The sequence below is a fragment of the Macadamia integrifolia genome, unplaced genomic scaffold (genome assembly GCF_013358625.1).
Source record: "Macadamia integrifolia cultivar HAES 741 unplaced genomic scaffold, SCU_Mint_v3 scaffold1095, whole genome shotgun sequence".
Lineage (NCBI taxonomy): Eukaryota > Viridiplantae > Streptophyta > Magnoliopsida > Proteales > Proteaceae > Macadamia > Macadamia integrifolia.
The window spans coordinates 267,189-277,754 of record NW_024868085.1 but is presented as its reverse complement, the minus strand read 5'-3'; the positions used below and the strand labels follow the sequence as shown (position 1 = coordinate 277,754).

At 36.2% G+C, this 10,566-nt stretch overlaps 3 protein-coding genes across 3 annotated transcripts in view; 2 read left to right on the top strand and 1 right to left on the bottom strand.

The window, feature by feature from the left end:
* LOC122062721 (vacuolar protein sorting-associated protein 22 homolog 1) overlaps positions 1 to 2,879 on the top strand; it is a 10,150-nt gene extending 7,271 nt beyond the window's left edge. The window contains exons 5-7 of the mRNA XM_042626364.1: positions 1,342 to 1,449; positions 2,477 to 2,566; positions 2,660 to 2,879. Coding sequence (XP_042482298.1) covers positions 1,342 to 1,449; positions 2,477 to 2,566; positions 2,660 to 2,746 — 285 coding nt within the window. The 3' untranslated portion in view covers positions 2,747 to 2,879. The remainder of the gene's footprint in view (positions 1 to 1,341; positions 1,450 to 2,476; positions 2,567 to 2,659) is intronic.
* Positions 2,880 to 3,422: 543 nt separating this feature from the next.
* Positions 3,423 to 4,264, bottom strand: LOC122062731. Its single transcript, XM_042626373.1, has 3 exons — positions 4,090 to 4,264; positions 3,697 to 3,959; positions 3,423 to 3,587 (listed from the first exon to the last, which is right to left on the bottom strand). The coding sequence occupies exons 1-3, from the start codon at positions 4,262 to 4,264 to the stop codon at positions 3,423 to 3,425; spliced, it is 603 nt and encodes a 200-aa protein (XP_042482307.1).
* Positions 4,265 to 5,709: 1,445 nt separating this feature from the next.
* On the top strand, positions 5,710 to 7,898 carry LOC122062733 (EG45-like domain containing protein). The gene is made up of 3 exons (XM_042626376.1): positions 5,710 to 5,965; positions 7,141 to 7,411; positions 7,699 to 7,898. The coding sequence occupies exons 1-3, from the start codon at positions 5,857 to 5,859 to the stop codon at positions 7,703 to 7,705; spliced, it is 387 nt and encodes a 128-aa protein (XP_042482310.1). The 5' UTR covers positions 5,710 to 5,856; the 3' UTR covers positions 7,706 to 7,898.
* Positions 7,899 to 10,566: the final 2,668 nt, after the last annotated feature.

Genomic DNA, 10,566 nt, shown 5'->3' with positions numbered 1-10,566 from the left:
AATTGGCCATATTAAAATTATCTTATAGGGAGGTCTGTTTGATATCCAAAAACTGCTCAGAAACATTCAGACGTGGGTAACGTTGGGGTGAACCAAAAAAGTTGGGAAAATTACATGATTACCCACTTTTGGGTTTCCCTTTACAAAATTACCCACAAAAAGTTTTGGTTAACAAAAATACCCAAAATTGGGTTTGGGTTTACAAAACTACCCACCCAAAGTTTCAGTTAACAAAACTACCCAAAATCAGGTTTGGGTTTACAAAACTACCCAAAATAGTGAGTCTTCGTCTTCTACATATAATCATGTATTTTTTTAAACTTTGAGTGGGTAGTTTTGTAAACCCAAACTCAATTTTGGGTATTTTTGTTAACTTAAACTTTAAGTGGGTAATTTTGTAAAGAAAAACTTAATTTTGGGTATTTTTGTTAACTGAAACTTTTGGTGGATAATTTTGTAAAGGAAAACCCATAAGTGGGTAATCAAGTAATTTTCCCAAAAAAGTTTTGGTAGAGCTGGATCAAGTGTTAGCTAGGCAAGCGTCCTGTGTCATAAGAGTGGGGAAAAAAAAAGTGATTTTTTTATTGAATATTTACCTTTTATTTTATTTTATTTTTTTCAATGAGATTACCAAATTAGCAGGTTGGAAGGAATCCACCAGAATTATTTAAACAGATTTCCCCGGAGAATGAACTCCGGGAAGTTAGGGTAGAAATTCAAGAAAAAATGTTGTGATGTTTCAGTGATTACCAACACTAGGAACTAGCATCATCACTAGTAAATTTGGCCAGGATTATGGAGAGCTTGAGGGAAAAAGAAACATCTCTAAATTTTTATTACCAAAGAACAAAGAATCAGCATGCTAGTTACTTCCTCACAGTTTATACTTTACATCCCAAATTCCCAAATTTTACTGATTCCTCCAGCATGCAAAATGGTTTTGAGGGGTTATGACTCTTTTAAAACTCTGGAAGGGAGGTGGCATAGTATTTATAATGTTGTAGACTGCATAGACAGATACGCCTTTCTAAGCTTAATCTTTCTCATGAAACAAATCTCCATTATATCTCTTGTTTTTGTTATCAAATTCTTCTGATTGGAGGCATGTTTGGTTTAGGTCGCAAGAAAAAAATTATTTAACGTATGGAATTATGGATATTGATGTCTTTTTGCCTAGTAGAGGGGTACTGCTGCCTCGATTTTCCCTTTTATTTGTTATGTAATTCACTCCAGTTCCCATTACTCAGTTTACTGCTTCAGAGTACCTTTCATTTTGGACCAAGAGTTATATCCATATCCTTTACTGCCTGGCTGTGAGAATTTGATATATGAATCTTTCAGGTATTGGGTAGTGGTTTCGAGGTGATTTCTGTTGGAAAAAAAAAGCTTGTGCGGTCTGTTCCCACGGAATTGAACAAGGACCACAATGAAATTTTAGACCTGGCCCAGGTTTGTTTCTTCTCCATTTTCCTTTAATCTCTTTTGCTGAATGACTTTTTGTTGTACTTAAGTGCATTTTCCTTGATTGTTAGGACATACTCTTCAAGTGTGGTCTTTTCTGTCTCTTATCTTCTGCCGTCTTCTCTTTTTGGCTTCACGTAGAGTGGGTTCACATGTTTTGTAGGAATTAGGTGTGTCCACAGGTTGCTTTTGCATCCTCACTATGAAGGTCCAGTCAAATGAGACAGTCGACTTTGAGTGTATCTCTCATTCTCTGTGGTTATTTAATTAACTAAGAATAGGAAACACTTGGTCTGGGTTGTCAGCTGGGATTGGAGTTCCCATCCACTTGGATTAAGTATTCCTAATGCATATAAAACCGTGATGGATCTGTTCTACTTCTAATCTGCCAGGATTGTATTTCAAGTTGTTTATTTGCACTACTAGTAATTGCAAACCCGAGCCAGTCAGCTACTTTTTTGAAATGGGTAATGTCAAATGTGTTCCCTTGAGAAAGTTGGTTGAGAAGTGTTCACTCATGGGCATTAATGCTGCATCATGGACAAATTGGAATGAAATCTTTCATAGCTTCATTCTAGTTCTCTATGAAATTGAGTACACAATGTCTTCGTGGTAATTGACTAATTTCAAAACACCATAGTTGAATAAGAAGAAACAAATTTATTGTATGAAATCCTAAACTGGCTTCATCTTCAGTTCTGTAATTAAGATGGCTGTCATGACTTAAATTGGTCCACATCAATCATTATAGTGTGAACTTTTGTTTCTTTAGCTTTTTATGTCTGAATTAAGATGATTTCATTCCATTTGCCTTTCAAAAGCCGGCCTAAGGCTTTTTAGTTTTACTTCATTGACAGTTTGTTTTAGTTTGTTATTCAAGCATAATATGAAAAGAAAGGAAGTCAATGTCTAACCAATATGAGAATTGTGATATCAGGCTTAAGTGTTACCTTGTGAATCTTTTATTTCTGCTAGTACATCAAATTATCTCATTCTGTTAGTTGGACTACTTTAGGGTCAAGGCTATGTGACGGTGGAAGAGGTAGAGAAGCGGCTCTCTTGGTCATCTGGTCGTGCTATCGATGCCCTCGAGACCCTACTGGAAGTAAGTGCATGTTATTGTAGCCAGTTTCAGTTTCTCCATGTAATTGTTACAAATATGTGGAAGTATCTCAAACTCGTCTTGTTGGATACACAGGAAGGGCTTGCAATGATTGATGATGGTCACAAAGATGGTAAAAGGCGTTACTGGTTCCCTTGTGTCTCATTTGTTACTACTTCATAGGTGCTATCCTTCTGAAAGTTTGGTTTTCACATTCTCTTGTAATGTACTGTTGTCTTTTTACATGTAACATGGTGATAAAAGTCATTTTCACTATTTGATTGAGATATGATCATCTTATTTTCTCCTTGTTTTAGCATAGGCTCCGTATTGCATAAATACCGACCCTTGTTGCCTTTCAGAACAAATAGCAAGGCTGCGTTTGGTAACGTTCTAAAAAAACGTTTATGGAGTTTTTTTGTTCTATGAGAACGAAAAAACGGAATAAAGCGTTTGGTGCATTTATGGTGTATTTCGTTTTTTCTTTTAACAAAAGGTGAAAAAAAAAAAAAAAAAAAGAAGAAGCTAGAAACGAGAATTGACGGAAAGACAAAATGTAGTTTCGTCGTTCTAGTTTCGTTTAAAAAAAAAAAGGTATTTTGACACAGAAACTGAAATTGCCGTTTTTGACATAAAACGTCAGAAATGTTACCGAATGCAGCCCAAGTATATTTCAATGTGCCAACTTGGCTCATAGCACATTATGTTCAGAATTTGGCTCATAGCACATTATGTTCAGAATTTAGGCAACTTGACTTGTGACAAACTCAGATGGACAATTCTGGGTGGCTAATAGGAAAAAAATCACCCAGGATTCTCTTACCTTTTTCTTTGTCTTTTCTTTGGTAGAAGAAAAAACTTAAGTTAAATGAGCAACAGCTCCAGAAGATACAATGCGTGATCGAGAGGTTCCATTACAGTCATCCAAAAGCAGAGGAAAAATAAAAGCACGGGGAGTGGTCTCCCAAACAACCAAGTCGGTAAAATTACAACCAAAATTTGCAAGAGAATCTGCAACAAAATTCTGAAACTCCACACAAGAGAAATGAGAAACAAGGTGAAGACAATCTGCTAAAATCAGCTTGATTCTCCCAGGGAATATTGGAAGAATGATGCTTAAGAAAATCGATCACCATTAAGTTATCACTCTCCACAATGATGGAACGAACACCCTGATTAGCAGCAAGAGAAAGGGCTTGACGAACTGCCAAGGCTTCAGCAACGAAAGTGTAAGAAATACCTGCAGAACCAGCGAACCCCATAAGAAAAGCACCTTTGTCATCCCTCAAAACTCCACCAAAACCAGCAGCTGCCGGGCACCCGATGGAGGAGCCATCCACATTAAATTTCAGAAAACTCGATGATGGAGGATCCCACTTGATATTCAGCACTGAAACTGAATTGGGCGAACAAAGAGGTTGACAAAAGTCTTGAGCAAATTGGATGCATTTATATGCATGAATGGTCGGAATCGAGTTTCTAAATGTAGTATCAAGATAAGCAATCCATTATATTCCAAATAACACTTGTCATGAGAGCTGTTAGCCAGTCCTTAGATCTTTTGGGAATCCTTAATGCCAAAATAGATGAGATCCAATCTTGGATGGAAGAAGAAGAAGAAATGCGCATAAAATGGAAACCAACTGAGTTCCAAAGAGTATGCGAAAACGAGCATGAAAGGAAAAGATGATCCTGAGACATATTCCCAAAATGACAAAATGGGCATTGAGGGTTAAGGTTGAATCCCCGCTGATTTAGTAATAAAGAAATAGGTGTCTTGCTATGAAGTACCTTCCACACTTGAACCTTAGCCTTGGGTGCTACGGGAATATGCCATAACCTTAGCCAGATAGGATTGACACTGGAATCATCAGGATTGAGACCAAGTCAGTAAGAGGATGAGACTGAGAAATTAAAACTTGTTTTCCAGCTGAGCTAAGAAACTTGGATTTCCAATGCGAGAGATGGGTATCACTGATTGTTTCTTATCTATAAAAGGAACTCCGAGATAGTTGTCAATATTCCCCGAGTAATGGATTTGAAATCTATGAAAAATAAGTCTTTTAAAACTGGAAGAAACATTAGGACTGAAATGAGCTCTCGTGTCTTGTTAAGATTTAGAGCTTGTCCTGAGAAAAAGGCAATATTCATCCAGGATAGAATGAAAGGCCCGAATCTCTTGAGAAGTAGCTTGACCGAATAAAATGAGGTCATCCGACAAAGCTAAGTGTGAAATAATCTCTCCATTACGGGAAGGGCGAATACGATAAATTCTATATTGAAGAAGTGCCACCAATCTCTCATGAATTCTCTTACCCGTGAGAGAGATAAGACTTTCAAGGTATGAACAGAAAATTCTACATTGATCAGTCATCAAGTCCTTGTCCTCCTCCCTAGTGCCCTTTAGATTTTTGTCTATTTAAATGTAGTAAGTAGACTCGGTGGAAATTAAGATCCATAAATTTCTAATGGGCTCCATTCATTTTACACCACTAGAAAATAAAGTTTAGTTTAAACAACACTACAATTTCTTGTTGATTAGAAATTAGCGAGAGGGCTTCCTACACTGTGTGGAAAGGAATCTGCAAAATAAACAGTGGTTTGTCTTGAAAAAAGTATGGCCCACATATTCAATCAAAAGAGAGAAAATAATATTAAAAAATTCATGTTAAGAGGGAAATTGCACACTGATAGCATAGTAATCTTTTTCCCTAGAATATAATGCCTTTTAAATTTTATTTTATTTTTTAAACATTTTGCTCTTTCCTCATGTAGCATTAGGGTATGGTTGCCTGTTAATCCACCAATGTAAATTCTCCTAGGGGAATAAAACATCATATATATTATATACTATAATTTAAAGACAAAATTCTATGTTTCTGTGGAAATAAGGTCACCAAGGACTCCCTCGGCCGTTGACGAGAAGTCGTCGTTTGGTTTCCAATAGAGAGGAAGAGAGATTGTCAAGGCTGGTAGGCATGAACAGAAAATCCTAATTGATCAGTCATCAAGTGCGTCTATCCATCTTCCTGGTGCACTTAACTTCTTTTTTTCTTCTATTTCAATTGAAAAAGTAGAATCGGTGGAAATGAAAAGCCTCAAAGTTCTAAAGTGGAGTAATGAATACGTATAATGACCACTAAGAACAGGCAAAGTATGAAAGTAAGAAAGCGAGAAATTTGAAGGGGTTCCTCTTCTCATAGTTCTTATAAAAGGGCATGGGACTTCTTAACTTGATCACAGTAAGTAACAAGATTGTTCTGTGATAGTTAAAGAGATTAAATTCTAGAGAGATGGGTATGGAGCTGCGTGTTCTAATGGTGATGGCCATGGTGATTGGCTTCATCTCAGCTGCATCAGCAGCTTCTGGGACTGCTACTTACTACGAACGACCTTATGTTCGTAAGTTCATTAAAATCTTAAGAATCATTTCTGTTTACACTTCTCATGATTTCTCTATATAGCTTAATTATTGGGGTCCTATTTCCTTGATTACTCTATGAGGTTGCTTCTTTTACTTATGATTTTCATAGACTTCTTTTAGTTTGATTTTTCCCTCTGTATTATTGGTGCTTCTTTCATGTGGATTTGTGGTTTTCGTTCATGAATTCTCCTTCTCATCGTTTAACAAAATTTCCCTCGAAAATGAAAAGGCAAAAGTCTATTTAGTCTAGGAAGACTAGAGAAAACTCCAAGTTTTGCCGAGTGGAAAAGCAAAGTTTCAATTTTCAATCATACAAATATCTAAAAGACGGTCTAAATTGGTCATATGTTAAATTTTTTCGGTCTCAATTCTAGTCATGGTTTTAGAAATCGATGTCAGATTGGACGATATAGTGTAGATCTGAATTTTTTTTTTTTTTTAATCCAAAAGGTTTTTTTTTTTTTTCCTATGTCAACCAAATATAACCAATTAAGTATCAGTATCGGTGTTGCAATGATCATACCATCACCAATACCACTATACACCCTACCATGTATAGGAAGAATTTTTCTTTTTTCTATTTTTCATTTTCTTTTAATCAAAACTTCCTCTTTTTCTTTTTTTTTGTTTCACTAATTCAGTGTTTTATTTCACTGCTTGTCAACTTTATCCTTACTAAACTAGACATGTTATTATGGGAAGGTGGGCCTTTCGGGAAATTATTAGCAGAATTTCAGCTTCATCGAATCTATCACATGGTTAATATTGGTGCAAAACTAGAGAAACTCTCTAGACCTTTGGGACTAGAAAAACCCCTCAAAAGGTAGCCAAGAAAGGAAAAAAAAAAATTGAATTTTAGAGAGTTAGATACATAAAAAATCATTGTGTAATTATAATTTTTATCTTATTATGTCTTTTGTACAATTTTCTTTTCTTGGCTATCAAACATAGCTCGAAATCCTTTCCAACCACATTGGGCATCCAATCACATCTGATGGTTAAAACCATCCCGGATACGCACCCTAGCACCTAGATGTGCACTCCAAGCGGCTTTCAACCATTGGATGCACACTTTACACCCAGCACGGCTTAGAGAGGATTTGAATCCGTATGACTTATTAAAATTCCATAAATTTGTGTCTTGTTTTAATAGCCTCAGCATGCTATGGCAACCAAAACGATGGGGTTATGATCGCTGGAGCAAGCGATACCATATGGAATAACAGGGCGGCATGCGGAAGAAGTTACACAGTGACATGCACAGGGGCTGCAAACGATACCCCAAATCCTTGCAAGGGTGGAAGCATCACTGTCAAGATTGTAGATTACTGTGCGAACTGCAATGGAGACATCAATTTGTCCCAAGATGCCTTTGCCAAGATTGCTGACTTGGAAGCTGGCAAAATCAAAGTTGAATATAAACAGTAAGCATCCATCCACACATCACCCCTAGCTTTTTCTAGCAAAAAATGCAACTTGGTCACCTATGACCAAGGTTTCAAGAATTGGGAATTGGATTGAAAAATTACCCGATTCAGATTGGAATCAGCGGTCGTCGGTTAATTCTTGATCGATTATGATTCAATTCAAATCGCAATTGATGAAAGGCGATATTCTTGTGTCTGATTTCGGCATTTTACAACCTTGATCTTCACTACCCTAACTAGTACTTTCAGATTTTGATGAATGCCTTTTGTTTTGTGTGATGCAGGGTTTGAACTTTGAAGTTGTTCTACTAGAGGGTGCATGACTTCCCTATATATCTTAGAAGTTTATGATGAGAGCTAATGATTATTAATGTCTAATAAAGTGTATATCATGGAAAGTGGCATGTTCCATGGTTGATAGTAAGGGAAGAAGCAATAAATTTTATGTGAAGTTAAATAAAAAGGCATTAGCAGGTTCTGATCATCTTTGTAATCTAGTTATAAAGGTTCACTTTTGTTGCAATGGAAATAAAAAATATATGTTTAATAAGAAAATTCATTTTTGATGCTTAGCTGCAAACAACGAACTAATATATCCATAGAAAATAAAATATATTTCACATGAAATTCAAAATTTTCCCTTTCCTTCCATTCTCTTTCACTCTTCCCTTACAACCAAACAAAGCGAAACTGACCTTTCAATTGTTGAGTAGCAAGGCTCAAGTCCATGTAGGTCTTCCAATTACTTCATCCAAATTTTTTTTGTAGAGGCCAAGAAATTGACCAAAAGTTGGGCCTTAGCCTGGGCTAAGCCAAACTATTTAAATAGGCTTGGGATGGCCTTTTAGCGCCTATATCAGGGCCCTTGTATCTATATCTTTCATTCATGAAATAAGGGGTAAATGTGATTTTTCATGGAGGATGAGAAAATTGGACACATGAGAGTGCTTGTGTAAGCCATGCTCCTGGACAGAGTTCTTTTTTCTATAAACTAATTAACTAATTTAATACCTATCATCATCAACAACTAATTTGATACATAGATAGCTAGATGCGATACACAAATAGATTTAACGCCACGTTATATGGTCCTCAAATCCTTGATAGCAACGTGTGCATATGAAATTGGGTGTATTTGAGGACCACTTTGCCCTCCAACCATTCTCAATTTGAAATCTAAAAATAAGATTTTCTTTGAAATTAGGAATTGGCAATTTTTCTTTATTTTCGACTATCCATTTTTTGCATTATATCTCTATTAGTTTATTTTCTTAATAATTTTCAAAGACTCATTTAGTCATGCGGTTAGTTCTGTTTTAAATTCAAACTTGACATTTGAGTAGGGAACCTGAGTCCTATCTGCCTAAATATTATGTGCCATTTGATATCCGCACACCACATAATAGATATCAAGGCAATGCAAGAAGTTCTTCCTATGTGGAAAGTAAAAAATGGAACATATTGCATACAATGAATACTGATGAGGCTAAAGGGTTGGAATCAAAATGAGCTATAACCAAGAATACAACCTTCAAACAAACTAAGGGTATCAAATAGGTTGGGCATGAGCTGGATCAAGGGTGAACTGATTCTGATCCAAACCAATAACCTGAAAAATCTCTTATTCAGTTATGGAAATTCGAATCCAACGAGTATTAATATCCATTTCGAATAGGATCCAATGTGATCCAATTATATATGCAGATGTTATTATGTACAAATTGAATTGATGGATCTCAATAGAAATCGCCCTTAAAACCTAATGAGTAAGAAAAAGATGTCTTTAAGTCCTTAAACCATTCACATTGGACTATTCAAATTCAATCGAATTGGTTAATAAATAATTTATCGGTTTCAATTTTGCTGAAATCATTTATTAATCGATTTCAATTTAAAATATCAGAACTGTTTTAATGAACAATTTGATTCTGATTTCTATCTTTCATAACTTGAACCAAATCAGATTAACAAAAATCGAATCGACTAACACCGTTACGTTCTACGGGGAAAAAATGATCCAGGTCTCTTTCAGTTTCATTTCTTAATTTATAGTTTTTTGATGTCAATGGTAGATGTGGTCCTACACATTTTCTGTGTGATCAGTTGGTGCTTGGGCTGCCGGACTTTCTTGGCCAATCTCCCGGAGGGGCACCCGAGTTGACTTGAGTCGCCACGCAAAGTGTGGGCCCCAAACTAATCTCTTCCTCCGAGTCACCATAAAATTATAAACAATTGAAATTTGAAAACGAAATTATATTATAAAGAGAGGGATAGGTATGTTGTCGTATTCGGTAAGCTAATGGACAGTATTAATGGAAACTCTGAATGAGGTATCATACATGAGGAATGGTGGGATCAATTTAAAAGGGGGAGGAGAACATAATTACAATGGATGCTAACTTACGATATACCGACATAATATCCAACCTTGTTCAGCACCATTTTTTTGGGGGGTGGGGGGGGGTAAACATAGGACAATATATAAGAACAATTATATTATATGGGACGAAGTAGAGATAAATTTTAATTCCAATATGCTCTCTCACTAGCCCCAATTACTCTCTCGTCTCAAAAGACTAACTCTTCTGCCTTTATCTTCAACTATCGATTATTTTCACTTCTCTTCTACTTGTTTCCTTTTTCATGCGGTGCTTTGCCAAGACTATTACAGAACATTCTTAAGTCAGTATAAACCAAAGAAGTGAACCAAACAAAACCAAATAAGTTAAACTTGAGACCATATATGAATCAAATCGATTTGCCGTAGGTATGTTATGAAAATATTAAATTTTGGTTTGGTTTCAGTTAGTAGATATTGTTTTTTGGACCAAACTAAAAATTCAAAGCCAAACCAATTGACATCATTACACTCTCTCTATATAGAGCAAACTAAGGGTGCAGGTTTGGCCCTGACTGCCCGAATCTGCCCTTGGCCTACCCTGATCCCAAATAAGTATCGACTCAAAAATTTTGGCCCTGAGGGCGGCCCAATCTTGAAATTTTTTACTCTGAGTCAAGATCAAGGCGAATAAGAGTTGATGTCTTTGGCCTGCCCAACCCTGATTTTTTTGCCTTGACTTTTGGCCTTGGTTTTTGCCTGACACGGCCTTGGTTTTTACCCTTAATGTTGACTCTGGTTGTGACCCTGGTGT

Excerpts from the sequence above, each read along its gene's own strand:
- LOC122062731 (XM_042626373.1), bottom strand. The coding sequence starts at position 4,264 with ATGTCTCAGGATCATCTTTTCCTTTCATGCTCGTTTTCGCATACTCTT. Across the intron at positions 3,960-4,089 it reads GCTAACAGCTCTCATGACAA|TTTCAGTGCTGAATATCAAG; the intron begins GTGTTATTTGGA and ends CGCCCAATTCAG. Across the intron at positions 3,588-3,696 it reads TGGAGAGTGATAACTTAATG|AATTTTGTTGCAGATTCTCT; the intron begins GTGATCGATTTT and ends GTGGAGTTTCAG.
- LOC122062733 (XM_042626376.1), top strand. The coding sequence starts at position 5,857 with ATGGGTATGGAGCTGCGTGTTCTAATGGTGATGGCCATGGTGATTGGC. Across the intron at positions 5,966-7,140 it reads CTACGAACGACCTTATGTTC|CCTCAGCATGCTATGGCAAC; the intron begins GTAAGTTCATTA and ends TTGTTTTAATAG.